Raw genomic sequence first — 22208 nt, 5'->3', positions numbered from 1 at the left:
ATCATGTCTGAGTCTTTAGTCAAATACTTGCCAGCGTGCAAAACAGGAACAAGTTACTTCTCTGAGCCTCAGTTTCTTCATCTATGAAATGGGGATTATTGTTAAGGTTAAAATATTACGTGTATCAAAACCGTTCTGTCTGCAGTAAAACACTCTACAGGTCTTATGAAAGTTGTTTTTCATCTGCCTAAAACTTGTCCGTGGCTCCAAGCTACTTGTAGAAGCATTCCAGGATCAAACAATTCCAAGGGAAGATTAAACTTGAGGCAGGGAGCCGGTGAGGAGAAATGAGCCTGGGAAAATTGGTTTAGAGATCGCTGCAGTAATTAGAGTGTTAGATGATCATTCTAAGTCGGAAGTAGAGAGTGGAAATCCGGGAAGAAATAGAGATGATTTGGAGTAATTAAGCGCCAAAGAGGACTTTGAGGTTTCAACTTTGTAAGAATAGAAATTAATTAGCAAAAATAGAGAAAGAAGTGTCTGGTTTTGTAGACACATGTGTATTTATTGGAAATCTGAATAATCATAAGACCTTATGGTAGATTCCAATATGTTGGTTGGGAAAATTCTGGTTAATTTATATTTTGGTAGAGGCTTTCCTAGGCTTTTCTTCACCTACCTGCATTATCTTGTTTAATCCTCACAACCTGCAAACATAGACTCTACATTCATTTTGTAGATGAGGAAACTGGGTTCAGCAAAGTCAGATAACCTCCCTAAGTTCAGCCCCAGCAGAGTGTGGGGAAAGACTTCAGGGGGCTGCTTGGGTAGCACCCTGGACAGGTACCTCTGAAGGCTCTTCCTTTACATAAACTACATGGAGTATGAAAGGTCTGGACATTCACTTTTACAGAGAGGCCCAAACAGGAAGCTGCATAGAAAAAAAGAATTTTCTAAAAATGATCTCCCAACAAATTAATAGAAGACAACCATGAAGTCTCAGTTCCTTGTCCTGACTGATTCACTAGCCAAGTGGTCTCTGATAATTCCCTTTACCCACTGACTACAACCCACAGAGCACACATTTTTACATTATGAATCTGAACACACATGCAGGCACACATTTACACTACTCTGTGATATACTCTCGTTTGTTAAAATAGCATAATCTATTCCTTTTATTTTATTGCTATGTGGGACCTATTAAATTGATTTAGTCCGTAGTGATCCCACAGTTTAGGAAACATTCAATTTCCTCATTTTAATAAAAAAGAAAAAACACCACTACCTCGTTGGATAAAAAAGTAATGTAATTTTCCCAAGTGTGCTCTGTGGGCAGCCTATTGTTTTTTTAGTGGCTTGGGAGGTTCTGTACCATACTCTTTTCAAAGAAATCATTTAAATTAATGTACTAGAGGCTTTCAGTTCCTATGGTAAGAAGCCTATTTATTGGAAATTTATTTGACCATGAAGTCCTATTATATACCTATTTAGATAAGATAAGCATTTAAGGAAATGCAGGAAAAAAATTAAGTGAACCCATTTTGAAAATTATGAAACCATGAGCACTATAGTTACAGCAGTCTATCATCATCTCAGAGAAAACATTTCAGATCCTAAGATTTTCTTAGCATCTGAATGCAAGTGTTTCTTGGATGATTTTGGTGCTAGGGAAATAGAGTTTGTTCTATTCCATTGGCCTCTCCACCAACTATAGTATTGTAAGATTCCTACAGGGTATGAAATACTGGAGACATTTAATTTCAGAATCTCCCTGGCAGCTGAAAGGTTTGAAAGTTATTTAAGCTTAAAAGAAACATATGTCACATGAGCAAAATATCCTGGTTTTTAAAGAAATACCATTTGTGTCACTTGTGTTGGCAAATATTCCTTGGTGCTGAGAATGCAAACTGTCAAATTGCATAAAAATCTGCACTGCCAAAATAAAAGCCAAACAAGGCATGGCAACAACGTAGAATTGTTTTAAGTTAATTAAATAAGTAATTGAGCAAATAAATTCTGCAGTCAGATAAAGAGCATTTCTGCTGCAAAATCTACTCCAGACATTGAGGAAGAATGCCTGCACCCTGAATCTAGGCCACTCAAGAACCACATTGTGCCTAATTGTAGATCCACCCTGCCCCCAGCTATCAGAGTAATCAATTCATAGACCACAATGGCCTATGGGATAAAGATGTCATACCAAACCCTCCTTGGGACAACCCTGCTTACTTCCTTGGCTTCCATTCTTACTTCTTTTCTACCCTTTGTTTTTCTTTTTTTTTTTAGTCAGTGTCTCACTCTGTTGCCCAGGCTAGAGTGCTGTGGGGTCAGCCTAGCTCACAGCAACCTCAAACTCCTGGGTTCAAGTGCTCCTCCTGCCTCAGCCTCCCAAGCCGCTGGAACTACAGGCACTTGCCACCACACCTGGCTAATTTTTTCTATTTTTGGTAGAGATGAAGTCTCGTTCTTGTTCAGGCTGGTATGGAGCTCCTGACATCAAGTGATCCTCCCGCCTCGGCCTCCCAGAGTGCTAGGATTACAGGCGTGAGCCACTGCACCTAGCTGATCTACCACCTTTTTTTTAAATTGCTAAATAAAAATTGTATATATTTATCATATACAACATGATGCTTTAAAACATGTACACATTGTAGTGTCGTCTGAAACTAAGTCTGTTGAGGCAGAAATAATTGGATAATTGTTTATTGGCAGCCAAATGTGAGGATGGACCACAATGTTGGGTGTCTTCCAGAGTCTATTTCAAGTTGGAAAGCTTTTATGGGAAAAGTTACAGTCATTGGCTACAGATGATGGCACAGAGGCTAAAATGTTCTACCTGCAAGACAAGACAAGCAGTACAACTTCATGATTCAGAAACAAATCAGCAAAAATTTTCTGATTCAGAAACAAATCAGTGTAGTTTAAAGTGTCAGTAAGTTATATATTAATTAATACATCAACAGTTTGAGGGTCACACTGTACGATTCTCTACTCAGGGACAAGATGGAAGCCATGAATCCTAAGACCTTCCCCAGGAGGGTTAATTTGGAAGCCTGCCAGGTGGGACCTGTAGGGTATTGTGGAATGGCTCGACCAACTGAATTAACATGTGTATTACCTTACATACTTATTTTTTTGTGGTGAGAACACAAAATCTACTCTCATTTGTCTTTCAGCCTGGCTTCTTTCACTTAACATTATGTCCTCCAGGCTCATCTGTGTTGTCACAAATGACAGGGTTATTCATGTTGGCACAAATGACAGGATTTTCTTCTTTATAAAGGATGAATACTGTTCCGTTGTGTATTTATACCACATTTTCTTTGTTCATCCATTGATGGACATTTAGGTTGATTTCATCTCTTGGCTACTGTGAATAATGTTGCAATACACATGGGCGTGCAGATACCTCTTTAATATACCAATTTCATTTCCTTTAGATACATACCCAGTAGTGGGATTGCTGGATCATATGGTAGCTCTATTTTTAATTTCCTTCTCTCCCACTTAATGCTTCAGCAGCACTGAACTGCTTTGAACTTCCTGCACACACCATCCCTGCGCTGATTCATGGAGCACCTCCCTGCACTCTTCCTCCTCCTCCACTCTCACATAGCACTTTAAGGCTCATCTCTGGCTTAATCTCCTTCAAGAAACTTCCCTACACTTCTTGCTCCCATCCCTATGGATCTGGGTCTCATTTTCTGTGTTCCCACAAATCAGGACCTCATCTTAGCACACTGCTTGAATCATCTGTTTGCGGTTGCTTCCTCCCCCACCATATTGTGAGTTTCTTAAGGATGAGGAATATAATATGTGTAGTCTATCTTTGGGTCTCCTGTAGGTGACAGCACATTCTAGATGCTTAATAAATGTTTGGATGATGTATTTATACATAGATAGTGTAACTTCCTTTTTGGGTTAACATACTTAAGACGGTATGGTATCTTGTAATTCGTGTCATGCCAGAGGTATTATCAAAGCACTTTGAAATTCAAATGAGTGAGATTGAATAATTCTGCCTGAGAGAATTAAGGCTTTACAGAACTGAACTGGCTGGCAATAAAATAAGGTTTTAAGTAACTTCGAAGTCATATAAACCTGGCTTTGAATCACAGTTTATCTATATGATCTTGAGCAAGTTATTAATGTCTCTGAGCTTTGATGTTATTATCTGTACAGGGACATAAAAATCATTCCTACCTCACAGGATTGCCATGAGTATTAAATGAGATGATACAAGCTTAGTAAATATCTGGCACATAATTAGCACTCAATCACTTGTAACTACTATTTTAATGTTATAACTTGACCTTGAAAGATACATTATAATGAGCAAATCTGAAAATGGGTTGGGGGAGAAATTCTAGAGAATGGGGTTGGGGCAGCATTAACAGAAGTATGGGTACTAGAAAACACATAGTTTGCTCAGGAGGAAGTGACAACAGATGAAGCTGGAACTCAATTCAACCCAATTGTCTGGCAACCAAAACCATTGACATTTAAAGGATGCATGGCATGGTCTGGTGGAAATGATGTTGTATTTTAAGAGTAAGGAGACTCATCTCCTAGTACAAGCTCAACTGTTACATAACTCCATTGTTCGGCCCCACCGAGCTTCAATTTCTTCATCTGTAATAAAAGGTGTTGCAATATAGCAGTGATGGCTGCCCATTCTACCCCCATACTATGGGTAGTTGTTACTAATAAATTTCTTCTTCCATCAAGTTGGGATAGAGCCTTAGTATCCTTCTCAATGGTTTCCCAAACAGCTGTATCCAAATAACTAAAACTGTTTTGGGTAAAACCTATTTGCCATCTCTGGACTAGTGTTTGTTATTAATATTATTATTATTTGAACCTTGTTAAATAATACCAGATTTCTTAAGTAATCAAAAATTTTGTGGTGTGCTGAAATATCCATATTCACACTGAATTTTTCATTGCTTTAGAAATCAACACTGAAGTCTAAATCCTACATAGACTTTATGTTAAAGTCTAATAAATCATGTTTGTACCATAAAGTTACTATAAATTCAGTTAATGTTGAAAAAGCTATTCATGCATGCTCAAAATTTAACCTGGTTTGGGGTTTCATTTTATTTCAGATCTGAAAATTCATCTCCAGACCACTGATTATGGCAACTTCTTGGCCAATCAAACAAACCCTCTTACTGTTTCCAAAATTGACACCGAGATGAGAAAAAGATTATGCAGAGAATTCGACTATTTCCGGAATAACTCCCTGGAGCCCCTCAGCACATTTTTCACCTACATGATGTAAGTGACGACCTATTAAGCCCCAAGATGCTTGTGCAAATGACCCCTAACAGTTACAGGTGGGATATCAGGCCAAAGTGATATTTAAAACCTTTTCCATTGTTTGTAAGGTTCAATACATTCAACTTTTAGGGACAAATAAGCCCAGAGAGCCACATTTTCACATTAGAAAATGGATTTTATTTATTTATAAACATGATTATGTAGGCAATAGTGGCCTCCATCTAAAGCAAGATTTTCAGTTTTCACTTTAAAAATAATATGTGGTGCTGATGCTTGAGGTATTAGTACTGAAGATCACTTGTGAAGGTGGGGTTGCAATATCACAAATTATTCTTAAGGTTACATCTACCTCTCTGATTCAATAACAGTATAAGTAGCACCTGTTAAAGTCGTAGGTATGTGTTTTATTTTTATCCATCACCAATGGTTCTAATCTTGCAAAGCATGAGCTCCTCATTCTAAAAAATGTTTCAAATCCTACGTAATAATAAATTGTATTTTTATTATACCAATTAATAAATCGCATTTAGTGCTCAAATGGGCCATTTGAACTAGATTTGTGCCTCTCCAGTTCTCCTAACTGAAAAACTGGAAGCAAAGGTCCAATAGACGAGCTGTGTGCTATGTAGATAAAATTTAGATGCATAGTGCAAAGTTACGAAGACTAGGTCCAAGTCCTAGACTGGGGCCTGGCACCCAGGCACTCAATATATTTGTGGAAAGAAGCTAACAATGAAGAAAATGCTGGGTTGTATAAGCCAAAAATTAGTCAAAAAGGGAACAAAAGAACAGGACTTCTTGTCAAATTCTGTGCTCAGCCCTAAAGATAGAAAATTAGAGAAATGTGTGAATAAAAGAAACTGTGCATTGGGATGTGGGAAAGCAGGGCTTTGGGAGATGACTTAGAATTTTTAGAGGCAGGTTCCAAAAGGATAAGGGAAAGGCTGGACAAAGTAGGTGGCAGAAGCGCCTTCTGAAAGCGCAGTTTCAGTCTGTTTGGTGACCTGTAAAATGATGATGCTGCCACAAGGACCAGGGAGTGAAAAGAATCAGCTTATCTGACCAGAAAGATACTCTCTTGAGCCTTCTATTCCTTCTTCCATCCTTCGATTTCTAAATCATCCATTCTTCCATTATACAAATAACAATGGTTCTGCCCTTGAGCAGGGAACAAGAGAATGAAACTAAGAACTTCCTAATGTATCTGCTGAGCTGAACAAAGCTAGATGGACTCCAGCTGCTACACATGACTTTACATTGAGGGGAAAGTAATATGCCAGTCAGCAAGATTTCTCACACTGCAGCTGATATTTCTTGGAATCTAAATATGGCAACCAGTTGGGTGTGGCAAAGTCATAACATGTAACCAAAATGTTGGTAACCCCATAATATCCTGAAATAAAAATAAATAAATAAATAATAAATTTAAAAAATGTATGAGGAAGGTAAGACTTGCTATTTGAGTACAGCATTTCTCAAGCTGGATTCAAAGTACAATAGCTTAATTTTGAATTATGATTAAAAATGCCTGAAGACTTTGCAAAAGCAATAAATAAAGGATGACATACAAAATAAATAAATAAGGCAACCAGAAAACACTCCTTGGAAACAGAACTGCATTCTCAGGCCATTGGCACAGGCAAAAATCCTGTAAACTTTCTATTATTGATAGTGGGCAAGACCAGAAGTAAAGGAAGCCCCTTCTGTTTGGGATTTTGTCTCACATCATGCCGTTTGAGGATCAACTTTACTGAAGGAATATCTTTAAGAAAAAAAGAAAAGCGATTAAGGGACATGATTATAATCTTCCAAGAGTTTGGAAAAGCATAAAATAAAAATATTCCTCTATTCTACATATCTCCTTCTTTCCCACCCAGTTCCTCTCCCAAAAGTAACTACTTCTCAGTTTCTTAGGTGTTTTTCTAGAAACATATTTATGCTTATGTGTGCCTAGTGATACACACTCTCTCCACCCCCACATTTCATATTTATACAAGTGGAATCATATTCCTTCTGTACTTTTTCCCCACTTAATATTTCTCAGAAATATCCTTGTAAACACCATTCCTTTCAGAAAACTGCATAGATTGTGTGTTTTGTATGTCATGACTCCATTTATCAGTCATCTATAGACAAATAACGAAATTATTTTTATTTTTTTCCATTACAAGAAATTTTGCAATTAGCTTATTTGTATGCAGGTCTTGAATTTCTAAACTCAATTTTTAGCAGTGGAAGTGGTGAGTCAAAGGAATGTACATTTTTTATTTTGGTAAATATTGCTAAGTTTTTGTCAACAGAGGTAGCACCAATTTGCACCCCCAGAACAGATCATGAAAGGGTGTGTGTCCTTACACCATTGGCAACATTGGATATTCTCTTTTTAATTTTTGCTGGTCCAATAAGCTAAAAAATAGTATCTCTTTGCTTCAATTTATATCCCTTTATGAGCAAAATTGATTATTTCATTTTTATTATTTTTGTGTATTTGCTACTTGATCAAATTACCTATTTTTTATTGGAGTTTTCAGCAATTTTAACTGATTTGTAAAGGCTCTTTGTAGAATAAGAAAGTTAGCCCTTCATAGCATATGTTGCAAAACTATTTTCTTGGTTTAATATAATTTAATTTCTATAGTGTTTTTGGTTTTGTTTCTTTTTGTAGAAAAATTGAACATTTTTTAACATAGCAAGATTTCATCATAAACATTGAATGTTTTTAATTAGCTACAATCATCAGTGCTTTCATTTATTGGCTCCCAGTTATTTTATTGTACCCTGCTTAGAAAGACCTTCTCTACTCCAAATTCATAAATAAATTCACTTGTCTTTTCTCCCATTCATTTGTTGCTATTGATGTTGTTTTATTTTTTACATTTAAGACTTTGGTCCATCTTAAAATTTATTTTGGTGCAAAGAATGAGGCCAGAGATCTAGCTCAAGTTATTTTTCCTAATAGCTCTCCAGTTGTTCCTGCACCATGTCTGTAAATAAACAAGTAAGAGGAATGACCATAGTTGAAGAAAGGAATTGTTGATATACCTGAGGCATGTGGTTAGTGCCAATGTTCCTTGCTTGCCATAAACAGTCCTATCAGCACTGTGGGTTAGGATTGTTCTGTCCATTTTATTTATAGGCAACACACAGATGCTGACATTTTCTCAGTATTCACAAATGTACCAAATATGCAGTTAAGCAGGGATAAAGGTTGGACATGAACTTGAATCTTACTCACTCCAGGGCATCTGGAAAGTCTTCCCAGAAAGGCTGACATGGTTGCTGAGCCTGGAAATGGGGTAGAATTTGATGATGCGGAAGAAGGCTCAGCATCTGGGGCTGAAGACTGTGGATGGGAAGGGTACCACATGCGTGAGTAACAGGTCATTTTGGCTCCAGTGGGATGTGCTGAAAGGGACGGAGAGAAATGGAAAAGGGAGGCTGGAGAAGCAAACTGCAGCCAGATTATGGAAAGTGTTCAATGCCAGGCTAAGAAGTTGGGCTTTATCACATCAGAGTATTTTTCAAGTATGTGTGTTTGTTTTACTGTATAGGTATTTTTCCTTGAAAATAAAAATCTTAAGAAGAAACTTAAAATGTAAAAGAGATGAAAGAAGAAGCCAGGTTTGTTCGATGAATTCTTTCCCCCTCCCCATAATGGTTAAGGTGAGTCAGAAAGTGCTTGGGCTTTGGACTGAGCTGTATCCAAGTTCATGTCTAATCCTCAATGGCTGCACAGAAGAGAGGCTTTGCAGGCAGTGATGTCTCCTGAAAAAATGCCTGACATGGATAATTATGGAGACATTAAACATACCTGAGCTGAAGGACAAAATGGCTCTGTGTGGAAGTAGAAATGATAATCAAAATACTACACAACACTTACAGAATATTACTGTATGCCAGGGACTCTCAGCTTGTAAAGCTTGTAAAGCTGAGTGCTTTACAAACATTATCTCATTTAATCCTCCCAACATGTCTTACTCAATTCCTGTCATCACCATCCTAGGGATGAGGAAACTGAACCTTAAATGCAATAATTTGCCCAAGTCACAGATCTAACAAGTGAAGGAGTCATGATTTGAGATAAATGTGAGCAGAAGACTTTATAAAATTATTTTGCTCAGATTTTAGTTGAGTTCAGAACATCTGACCATGGTGATGACAGAGGGCAGCCCAATTTTAACTGAGTCAGAAAGCTGGCAGATTTTGTACGTGAAGGTTGGGAAACAAATCTCACATAAGGGAAATTTGCCCAAAATACACTGGAACATCCTCTAGTTCTAAGAATGACTGGGAGTCATTTGGTCAATGGTTTCTCTTATGTGATGATCCCACCGATTTTCCTAATCATAGGATCTTAGAGCTGGAAGGAGCCGTAACATTAATTAAGAAAGCATCCCTATTTCACAACAAACTACCATGACAAAATATACTGCTTAAAATTCCAAATATCTTTAGCTATTAGCAATGTTTAAAAATTATATACAGGAATACAGATAGTCACAAAGCCCTGGGCAGAATGTCAATGCAAAATTGGATTTGGAAAGGTAGTTTTGGTAGCATTAGTATTGTTACTAAAGGACACATTTTAATTTATCTATTCTCCCTATTTGCTGTACACTCTTTGAGCTAGTTCTTTTAGTATCTCTGTCTGAACTTCCTAGTACATAATGGGCATTGAATATTTGTTGAATCAATATACAATCCTGTATTTATCAACACCTTACACAGAGCCAGAAAAATATTTTCTGAGAACTCAACATTTTATATTTTATATAGCACTTGAAAATTGGTTATTTATTAACCAATATGTTAGGAGTAAAAACTGAATGTCACACCTGCAGATACGTTTTGTGAGGCCAGCTCAGTTTTTAAAAACCTCAAACTTCAAAAAAACACATTTTGCCAGGACTTGCATTCTTCAATCAGCCACAGTCTCCAGCACCCCTTATTGTCTTACAAGCTTCATATATTTAGGCTACTTACCAGATCCCTGAAGATATTTACTCCGACATAGATGTTTTACCTGTATCTCTACACAAGAACCCTGCAAAACGAGTATTTATATCTCCATTTTTAAATTAGAGAAACTGAAGGTTAATAAATTAATGAATTTTTCAAAGTATAAAAAAGTAAGAGATTTGAAAGAGACTCCATTCCAGGTCCATCAGTCTAGAAAGCTAGTAATCTTGCCATTGCCCTGATAGTTTACAACAATGCAAGTAAATCAGAAATATCTGTCGGTCTTCAAAAAATATGCATATTCCTAACCCCTACTCTGGGAGGAGATTCTAATCTAACTGACCTTGGAGGGGGGCCCAACTGTATTTTGAAAGGCATGTAGGTTATTCTGATGTGCACCTCTGATTGAAAATGTCTCATCATGGTCTCGACTTTATCACTTGGAAGTCACTGTCACAAATACTTTCATGAGTTTCTCTCAACAGTTCTCTACACAGATAGCATTATCTCCCTGTCAGAGACCAGATAGCTCAACTGCACCAAATCCTAGGTCTTCTGACTCTCAGTCCATGCTTTGTTCCGTAGTAGTGTGTGACTTGTCAGCCCTGGCAGCATCCAGCTGCCCTCTGCAGAGCTTAGAGATTTATTATAATAACAAAAGGTGTACAAATGGGAAAGGTGCCCCACAGTTTTGAATCCATCTTTTTTATGTCTCTTCCAGAATATTTTCCAAAGTCAAGTGTCTATCAAGCACCCATTAACTTCCATCAGATAGAATTACTTCTTGTCCTATTAGGAAATGCCCAGGGTAACATTATCAAAATGAGTGAATCAACCCTAATAAAGGCAGTCTAAGTTTAAGTTGGTGTAATAAATACAATCTTGAGCATTGCACATTTTATGTGATATAATTACTGTACATGTGAAACTTGTTTTGAAAGTCTGGAATGGATATTTTTAAATACTTAATAGCAGAAAGATCTGGAGGTTTTGTACACTATAATTATACACAGTTGTGTGAAACAAAGGAATGGATCTAATAGCATTTTAATGAAGAGACTAAAAGAGACTGTCTAATATAGGCCTGGGTTGTTTTATTTTTTCTTTATTTCTACCCAACATTTTCTAGCAGCATTTCAACTTCTTATCTCTTTCAAAATTTGTCATCTTTTTAAATAATCTCTCAAACATTCAAAGAATCCCACCTCAGGGGCTATAAAATTTCTGAATACAGGATGACCAAGGAAATATAATCTTCAGTACTTGCACAGTAATCTTTAAACTAAGATTACTGAGAATCTGAGGTTAAGGACCACACAGTGAAGAAGTTTTTAGATTCATTCATGATGGCTAGTCAAAGTTTTTGACTACCCCAATGATACATCATAAACCATCTACAGGCTTTGCACTGTGCTGTACATTAAGATGCTGTACACCTTAGTTTGTCTTGAAAGGTTTCTCAGGATAGAGGAATTTAGTGTTGAAACCAGACAAGTCCTCAGCAAACCAGATGGGTTGATCACTCTACCACCTGATAATCAAAAAATGAATAACATAACTCTAGTTTGCTAAGAGCTTACCTTTTAATGAAGCAAGCAGATGTGTCCACAAACAATGAAAAAATAAGACAGAATTAACAGTTATAATAGAGGCTTGAACATTCAATGAGAGGAGCCTAGAGGATTGGAACAACTAATTCTGACTTTAAAAGATTTTGCAGAGAAAGTAGAATGTGAGCCAGTAGTTAAAATGGGCACAGGTTGAAGGGATAAGTGAAGCCTGAAAGGGTTTTGTGCTTGGAGATGACAAGTCATCTCAGATGGCGCTGGAATACATACAATAGCAGGAGGAACAAGGACTGGGGAGAGAGAGTAAAGTTGGTCAGGTTAAGGGCTTTGACCCTAAGTCTAAGTAAAATTCAATAAAGGAAGGCTTTCAGAAAGGGCGCTACCACTGGCACGCTTCTCATGTGCTGCAAGTGTAAGGCGAGGAGATTTTCCCAGGGGCTGGCAGTGTGATGGAGAGGTTGAACACTTCTGCCCCTCTGGCTGTGTGGCCAAAGGCAGTTTAACCTCTAAGCATTAATTTCTCATCCAGCCAATGGGAGAGAACCTCTTCTTAGGACTATTGTGTATATAGTGCTTGTTCAATAATTGGCAATTGCTATTATTATGCTTATTTCCTGAGACTTAAAAATAAAGTGCCCAAGTCCTTGTAGGTAGTAAGCAGACAACCTAAGATGTGTTGTCAGGTCACTCCAAATAGCATTCCAAAGTGCTATTATTTTTTCTTTTTTGTTTATTTGTTTGCTTTTACCTTTTAATGCCTCTGCCTTGCAAAGTGAATAGACCGATCTGATGTATATTTTAGGGAGATGAGTCTGTTGCTATTACAAAAGATGCATTGAAAGGATGGGACTCAAAGTGGAGAAACCATGGAGGAAGCTATTTTAAAAGTTCAGACTGGAGCTACCAACAATAGAGATAGGAAGGAGCAGACAGTGGTTAGATACATTTGGGAGGTAGACTTATAGAATTTAGTATCTTGTTTTATGACAAGTAAGAGAGAGCAGGCAACGATTCCTGGGAATTCTAAGTTAAGGGAAGAGAGAATTTGCAACTAAGATAAAGGATTTTATTTTTATTTCTATTAAAAAAGAATAGGAAGCCCATTGTAAATTAGAAAACATTGTAGAAATAAATACATCAAACCAGGTGTGGTGGCTCACGCCATTTTTTTTTTTTTTTTTTTTTTTTGAGGCAGACTCTTGATCCTCGCTCTGTCACCCGGGCTAGCATGCTGTGGTGTCAGCCTAGCTCACTGCAACCTCAAACTCCTGGGCTCAGGGGATCCTCCTTCCTCAGCCTCCCTGAGTTGCTGGGACTACAGGTATGCACCACTACACCCGGCTAATTTTTTTCTATTTTTACTAGAGATAGGGTCTCACTCTTGCTCAGGCTGGTCTGAAACGCCTGAGCTCAAGCGATCCTCCCACTTTGGCCTCCCAAAGTGCTAGGATTACAGGCGTGAGCCACCATGCCTGGCCGCTCACACCTACTGATCCCAGCATTTTTGGAGGCCAAGGTAGGAGGATGGCTTGAGGCCATGAATTTGAGACCAGCCTGGGCAACACAGCAAGACCCTATCTCTACAAAACATTTTTAAAAACTAGCCAGGTGTGGTGGCACATGCCTGTAGTCCCAGCTACTTGGGAGGCTGAGGCAGGAGGATCACCTGAACCCAGGAGTTCGAGGTTGCAGTGAGCTATGATCGCTCCACTGCACTCCAGCCTGTGTGACAGAGTGAGACTTTGTCAAAGAAAAAAGAAAGAAATAGGTAGGAAGGAAGGAAGGGAGGGAGGGAGGGAGGGAGGGAGGAAAAGAAATCACCCTAATCTCACCATCATTTGACATATTTCTATAATCTTTCTATACGTTTTTAAAGAACTAAAATCACTGTCAGTTGAATTTTCAATCTTAATTTTTCTATATCTCCTATCAGCATTTTCCCCATGTGAAAAAATTTTCTAACGTATTTTGGAATGATTATATAGCCTTCCATCTGGTTATGGACATTTAAGATGTGTGGAGTTCTGTGTCTCCCTTACCTCAAACTCTGCCTGGTATTGAATGTGTTAAATTCTGATTTCAACATTCACATTCCAACTAATAAGAGATTGACTTTTTTGACACCACTATGCATTTGTGATTCTGAGTCTCTGGCCATACAAGTTCTTCTGCAGTCTTAAACATTGCACCGTCTTAAAGGTTTTATACTCAGAGATTCAGTGGGAGAGCAGTGCAGGGCAAACATGTCTCAACTGTACTTGCTGATAAGGCCTTCAGTGTTTAAGACTCTCAAGGACTTTGTGAATTAAAAAACCACTAGTGCTATTCTGCAAAAGTAATACTTGGTCTATCTGTAACTGAGTGATAGTCATTTAATCGGCATAACGTTTATTAAGTGACTACTGTGAGTGAAGGTTTTTGCTAGACTCTAAGATTAGAAATGAATTGACTTTGCTCTCTAACCAGTGGAAGAGTTGCCTAAGATACAGATTCCAAGGCTATGCTTCTAAAAACTCTGATTTAGTAAGTCCTGGGATGTGGTCTATGAATCTGCTCTTTTAAAGGTTTTCCAAATGACTCTGATGCAGGTGAGAAACTCACATAACCAAGAAGTAGACTCTGACCTGGGTCTGTAATATACCAGCTGTGGGACCTTGGAAAAAGTCCCTTAGTAACGCAAAGTCTTGGTTTTCTCATCTGTAATAGAGAAACGGTAACTATACACAATATAGAGCTGTGAATTTAATTTAAAAACAAAACCAGCTACGTATTTTGTGAGGCATGGTGCAAATAAAAATACAGGGCTCCTTGTTAAGGAATATTCAATGACTTCAAGAGAACCACCACAGAGACTTGAACCAAGCGTGGGACCCTGTGTGACTGCATAGATCACACACCCCTGAAACTGGCTGATTGAAAAAAATGTATATTTATACGAAATGTAAATATATCCACACATACATACACATGCTCGAAGAATGTAGCCAACTGTACTTGTGTATTTGAGTATAATGTTCACCTGTGAGAATGAGAAAAGGTCGCATGAAGGAGGTGATGCCCAAGCTAAGACTTGGGCTGTGTTTGTACGTGGATGCAGTACCGCTGTCGGGTTGCCGATGCCATGTGACGTCAGCAAAATTAGTGGTTGAGGTTTGAGGATGTTAGGTAAGGGATGTGAAAGAGCTCAGGATGCCTTTGCTACAACAGTTCTTCTCTGAGTGAGATACAAATGAGGACCAAGGTACCCATGTTCTTTCCTTTGCGCTCCGGCAACTTTCTGGCTAGGCATCAATTGACCACCAGGGGGAGGCATTGAGCCCAGTAGCCTGTTTTCCAAATAGTACTCCTTCCCCAAAGATTGTATAGTTTAAAAAGGATTTGAGGCTGTCTCATAATTTCAAGGTGGACGCTGAAATCCACCCTGGTACTGATGATATTCGTTGCCCTAGTTTTATTTAATTGTATCTTGTTTATTTTTTCAATTGAAAAGAAGCACCTGTGTGTTTAAAAAAGAGTTTTTTATTAAAACTTAAATGTGCTCACTACAAGCCAATACTTCTATAATCACTTCACACGTATTAAACTCATTTAATTCTCACAACAACCGTATAGGGTGGCATTAATATTATTGGATTTTTAGAAAACAGTAAACAAGACTGTAATTTAGTACACATGTCCCAGAGCTCAGAGATAACCACTCATAAATATGATTCATATCTTTCCAAATTTTTCTATGTGAAAAATGCTTCATATATGTGCATATGTTTATATGTAAGCACAAATATAAATATACATAGTTGGTCTTATTGTTTGTTTTAGAACAGTGAGATCATATTATATGTATTGTCTACTATTTGTCTTTTTTAATGTAATCTAGTATGAATTTTTCACATAAGTACATACAGATATATCTTATTTAATGAATACATTGTATCCCATTGTGTTGGGTGTACCATAATTTATTTAACTGTTCACCTCTTGTCCATCTAGGTTGTTTCATTTCTTTGCTATTTCAAATAATATAGCAACAGAGGTCATTGAACATGTACCTTTGCTTTCTTGTTCCAGATTCTTTAGGATGGATTCCCAGAAATAAAATTGCTTTGTCAGAGGAATGTAGGTTTTAGATTTTGATAGATATTAGCAGATTGCTCTCTAATACTCCAACAATGTTTGAAAGTCTTGTTTCTCTCCTATCCTCTCAGCAGTGTTTTTTTTTTTTTTCCTTTCTTTGTCAGAAAAAATAAGACTCTTCAAAATCTGTTTGCCTGGTGTTTTGAACATAATAAAGATGAGATCGACTCACCACTGTTCTTGACCATGTGGAGAGAAGGCTATGATAAACACTCACAGCGTGTGTAACCCATCTCACTGGCAAGAAGAATCACTCTATTGGTATTTTTCCGTGGGTTACCAGAATATTCACATGCATGGCTAGAGAAGGGGCAACACTGGAACAATCTCTCTACTATTATTATAACTCTCCTGGAGGAAAAATTATTCTTTAAAAAAAAAGCAAGAAATAGGCAGCTATGCCTTCTAGAAAGGGAACTAATGTAAGGTACCTGGAAGCCAGTTACTTCCTTCTATTTACCCAATGAGTTAACATACTCATGTGAACAGAGAGGAAAAACTTACCTATCAGTTGAAAAATGATCAGTGTATCTCTATTCTGTGCAAAGTGTAGGATTTAGGCCTCTTGGAGGCCATGGAAAAATGTATTCAAGATGGTTCTGTCTTTAAGGATATATTATAATTGATAAAGATGGGTATGAATTATTTTCAAATAACTATATTTGAAATGAACATGTAAAATGACTTACTCAAGAGCACACAGTTGAATGTGGCAGAATTAGTACTGGAATCCAGGTCTTATGTCATACTAAATATACAATAAATAGTTGTTCATCACTGTCACTGCCAATGTATACTGAAAATTAATTTTGCCAGATGTGTTGGCTCATGCTGGTAATCCCGGTACTCTGGGAGGCCGAGGTAGGAGGATCATTTCAGCCCAGGAGTCTGAGACCAGCCTGGGCAACAAAGTGAGACCCCATCTTTACAAAAAATTTAAAAAAAAAATAAGCCAGCCATGGTGGTGCACACCTGTAGTCCCAGCTACTCTGGAGACTGAGGCAGAAGGATTGCTTAAGCCCAGGAATTGAAAGTTACTGTGAGCTATCATTGGGCCACTGCACTCCAGCCTGGGTGACAGAGCTAGACACTGTCTTTTAGAAAAAAAAAATTTTTTTTTTTTAAAGGAAATTTCACATCAGGATAAATATAACAAAAATTTAGAAAGAAAAAAAGATATCACTTCTAGATGGAGACATTTTAAAAGCTTAAGGAAAAATGTGGTATTATTTGAATATGGCTTTCAAGGATGAGAAGGATTTCAACTTTTAGCAACTGGTGGGGAAGGGAAAATGTCTTACATCTAGAGAGGGGTAGGAAGAAAGACATTAATATAGAAAAGGACAAATAAGTTTGAGAATTCTTTTTTTTTTCTTTTTTTTTTTTTAGCTGTGGGTTTACTCAAGAAAAGTTTGAGGAATTCTTAATCCAAACAGTTAGGTTAGAACAAGATTGTACAGAATCTTAAATACTAAAGAGTTTTCTTAAAATTCCAGAGCTACCAAGGGCTTGGGAAATGCACAGCGATCAGCACTCTTGTTCCAAAATATGCTATTATAGGCAATGCTGACTTCTGACTAATTTTTCAGTATTTTATTTTGCTAGAAGGAAAAATGAATGTGACAGCAAAATTGTTTTTTCAAGTTATTCTAATTCTCACTTCCTCTATTTGAAAAAGGGAAGCTCCAGAGAAGTAAGAAATGTCTCCAAAAACGTCAAATTTCAAGAGAGAGAAGAATGTTTATGAGGATATTCTAAATCTCAGCAGACTATTTAGCAAATCAGGCAAAATGGTAGGGCTATCCTCACATGAGCATATGTGGTTACTGTTGGATTGAACAAATCCAGGGCATAACAGAGATGTTTACCAATGTAACCAAGGAAAACTTTCATTTGAAAATTAATACATTGGAAAATACTTGCAACATGGCCCTTGTTGTCCATGTCACAATAAGTAACGTCAGGCTTGTTAAAAGTGGATCACCAGCTTTCATTAAGGTGATTCATTGAGGAATGAAATAATTTATAAAAAGTGCACCAAATATATTTCACACACACATCCCAATCCTTTTCATGAACAATGACCCCTAAAAATGCATTCTATGTCTCTATCCCTGTGTATTCCATATGTACAAATGTGACCTAGCCAACGTATCACATAGTTCTGGTCACCTAAAACAAAATTGTTGCCCTTGAGAACACATGGTTACATGTTGCAGCTGAATAGATGCTGATCTGGCCTCCCAGGTAGAAAGGAACCTGTAGAAATCTTAGTCACGATGCTTCTGGACAATGCATCTATTGTAATCACCATGTTACTTACTATTCAATTAGGATCAAAGGAAGAAGTATAGATTGAGTCTTGAAGTGCCTCCATCTGACAAAGGGGTTCAGGCCTTTTTATATAGAGAAGCTGTTATCGTTTGTGACAACCAGTTGGCAAGCATTGCTTTGAGATTAAAGATTGCATTCCCAAAGAGATACCATTGAGCTTTTTGAAGTTCAGCTATCTTGAAACAACATATAAAATAATGAGCACACAAAAACAACTCTCGAGTTACAAAATATAAAACAAGATCATAATAGGCTTTATAAAATAGGTATAAACCAGCATTGGGAGTTAATAACTCAAAGTAACATGATTTATTGTCTTGTGGAGGTTCCAGCCTTCCCAATGACTGTTCCTCTTAGCTTCTTGCCATCGCACCACACCTGGCATGATAACCTCTTATTGTCTAAGAACAACAGGTAAATTTAGAAAAGGTTCTTTTAGCTAGAACTAAATGTAAAGCTACAGAGATGTAGAAAAGCTCAGGCTTAATTAAAAAGAGTGCAAACATTGCAATTTTTTTCCATTAGAGATTATGTGGTTTACAATTTTCTGCTTCCATTTCAGCAAAATCCAGTTTATAGGAAAATATCTTCTTTTAAGAGAGCATGGTCCTCCATCCTTATGCAAGGAACTCTTCTAGTGCTTTCAGATGTATTACTAATCCTGATGCCAACCATTCAAAGTTGAATAAATATTTCCATTTTATTTCTTTATTTTTTTAATTTTTAATTTTTAGTTATTATGAGTACATAATAGTAGTATATATATATAGGGTATGTGTGATGCTTTGATTACAGGCATACCATGTGTATTAATCAAATCAGGGTAATTGGGCTATCCATCACCTCAGGCATTTTGTGTTTCTCAGTTTCTTTGTGTTAGGAACATTCCAATTATACTTTTTTAGTTCAAGTATATCTTAACTTATTGCTGATTATAGTCACTTTGTCATCCTATCAAATATTGTTCATTCCATCTAACTATATTTTTATACCCATTAACCATCCTCTATTCATCCCTCGCTCCCCACTACCCGGCCTAGCCTCTGGTAACCATCATTCTATTCTCTGTCTCCGTAAGATCAATTGTTTTTAATATTTAGCTCCCACATTTGAGTGAGAACATGTGAAATTTGTCTTTCTGTGCTTGGCTTATTTCACTTAACATAATATTCTCCAGTTCCACCAATGTTATTGCAAATGGCAAGATTTCATTCTTTTTGTGGCTATATAATGTTCCGTTGTGTATATGTACCACAATTTCTTTGTCCATTCATCCATTGATGGACTCTTAGGTTGATAATATTTCCATTTTAAAGCTGAGGAAATGGAACTCTTGTTAAACTGGTTTTTAAGTGGCAGAGCTGGGCTTAGAATCAGGTTTATCTGTTTCAAAGCCTGGACTCCTTCTACTGTGACAACTTCATTATGATTTACACATAGTTATGATTTGATTTAATTTACACAGTGATCCTGTGAAGACAGTGATAGTCTACTCCTCACCTGGTGATGCAAAGTTTCTTGAAAAGAGTAATTAATACTCCTGTATTTTCTCACTTCTTTATTCAGCCCATTTCAGTTCATTTCCTTCCCCATCATGCCACCAAAAGCACTCTAGTTGCTGAGTTCAATGGATGTTTCTTCAGCCCTTAACTAACTCACCATGGCATTTACAGTTGTTGATGTCCTTGTCCCATTTATTCTGCAATGACTCTTTGTGTTTCTTTTACCATTCTGACTCTTTCTCTTTCTTCCTTGCAAAATCTCCTTCCTACCCCTTAAGAGCAAAGGAAATAATAAACTACGGACTTTAATAATAATATATCAATATTGACTCATAAATGATAACAAATGTGCCTTACTAATTTGTTAGTAACAGAGGAAACTGGGTGTGGGGTATATGGAGACTCTCTGTACGATCTTCTGAATTTTTCTGTGAATCTAAAACAATTCTTTAAAAATTCAGTATATTAAAAATAGTTTTTTAAAAAACAGAGCTCTTACAATCCTGTTATAGACAATGTTTAAGGGACAGACAGGAAAGAGAAAACAACAAACGGGCTGACAGAAAGTGACTGCCCCGAGAGATAGGAAAACCGTAAGACAAGTCATCACAGAATTCATGTTATGAGTGAGGAGGAAGGTGTTGTGGAGGAGTGTTTAACACTGTCAAATACTAATGCAAGTCCTGGCAGACCAAGTCTGAAAAGCACGCTGTTCCCAGAGTGAAGCCCTCCTTATTGCTGGTACTGGAGAGGAAGAACACATGCATCCAACTGCCTGCCTCCTGTCCCTCCCAGGTGCCCTACAGGGAAGCCTTGGATATTTCTGCTGGCCATAACAACCCTCTCCGCCATTCTTCTCCTTCTGATTCTGTTTTAAAGGTCTGGATTCACCTCCCTCTCTGCTCACTCTGATTTTGTGCTCATAAGCACATCAGAAATCTTAACTCCCCTTCACTAACTCAGAGACTCTTTTGGGTTTTGTCTTAGGGATAAATGACATTGTGGCCATTGTCCCTTCTGTCCTTTTAGATCCATGATCACCATCCTTTGATCTAATACCCCAATCATCAAAAAATGAGACCATCCAATATGTAAAAATAATTAATGATAAATCATATGCATTATTTTAATATATTATATATTTTTAAACATACATGAAAATTAAAATTAAAAAAGGAAGAAAGTAAAATCCATCCTAGTGAATAATTTTGGATGTTGTCTAGGATAGTAATCTTCCAACTGTGTTCATGTCCCCTAGGTATACATGACGGCTTTCCAGAGGTTATAGAGCTAGGAATAATTGTAAGATGATAAGTTTCCAGATCCCGAATTCCAATATGTATATGTGCTAATACTACCTAAGAGTCCTGAAGTCAGGGCATCATGCTGGGCTCCCCTTTTCACCTCCCAATTCACAACTGTCCCTTCCACCACCCTTCTATATCATGCTACAATGCATCGTCTTGAGGTACAAAAAACTTGAGGGCACTAAACAGACCATTTGAAGCATTGGTGTCTTGGAGGACACTGAAGACTGAAAGGTAGGGAGAAAGCAGATTGACTAAAAAACCTGAAACCCTCCCACACCTCCAACTGGATGCTGGAGACTCTTACAGCCCAGAAAGCTAATGGGCACAGACCAAAAACCCCAAGAAAAGCCTGTTCTCTCTAGCCAAAGGAGCAAGAAGCGGCCAGCCTAGAAAACAAAACAGTCTTTCCGTAATAATTGCCCTACTCCAGCCGAACAGCAGGGAAAAAACTGCAACTCCACCCCAGTCAGCAAAGCTGAGTGGGGAGCCCCGGTGCCCACCCTTACCCGGCGAGAGAGTCACCCTTCCCCTACTGCACACCACCAAGGTGGGGTCGGAGGAGGCTGAGTGGGAAGCTGGGACTTTGACCACCTCCCAGCAGTAATGAACCCTCTTCTCTGCCTTCTGTCAATTGTGGCCACACACGGAGTAGTAATGACCCCCAGAAGGAGAGGAGGAAAAGTTAGAAGGCAAAAAATATTCAAAGAAATAATGGCTGAAAATTTCCCAAATTTAGCAAAAGACACAAACCCACTTATTGAAGAAGTTAAGTAAACCCCAAATTAAAAAAATACTATAAAATCCAGGCCAAGACATGTCATAATCAAATTTCTGAAAAACAAAGACAAAAAAATCTTGAAAGCTGTGAGAAATAACACCTTCCCTATGAGGGAAAAGCAGTTCAAATGATAGTAGATGTCTCATTAGAAACCATGGAGCCCAGAAGGAAGTGACACAGCATTTTTTTCCAGTGCTGAAAGAAAAGAAATGTCAATATGACATTTTATATTCTGTGAAAATATCCTTCAGGAGTGAAGGAGAAATCAAGACATTCTCAAATGAAAGAAAACTAAGAGCTTCTGTCACCAGCAGACCCTCAAAGAATGGCTAAACAAAGTTCTTGAAACAGAAAAGAAATGATTAAAAGAAGAATCCTGAAACAACAGGAAAGAAGA

The 22208-nt window shown here is 37.6% G+C and overlaps 1 protein-coding gene across 1 annotated transcript in view; it reads left to right on the top strand.

The window, feature by feature from the left end:
* The window catches only part of ATP6V0D2 (ATPase H+ transporting V0 subunit d2), a 44901-nt gene that overhangs the window by 5779 nt on the left and 16914 nt on the right, over window positions 1-22208 (top strand). Inside the window, exon 2 of the mRNA XM_045561082.1 lies at window positions 5052-5223. Within this exon, the coding sequence (XP_045417038.1) occupies window positions 5052-5223 (172 nt within the window). The remainder of the gene's footprint in view (window positions 1-5051; window positions 5224-22208) is intronic.

This window comes from Lemur catta, chromosome 9 (assembly GCF_020740605.2).
Source record: "Lemur catta isolate mLemCat1 chromosome 9, mLemCat1.pri, whole genome shotgun sequence".
Lineage (NCBI taxonomy): Eukaryota > Metazoa > Chordata > Mammalia > Primates > Lemuridae > Lemur > Lemur catta.
This window is presented reverse-complemented; position numbering and strand designations above follow the sequence as displayed.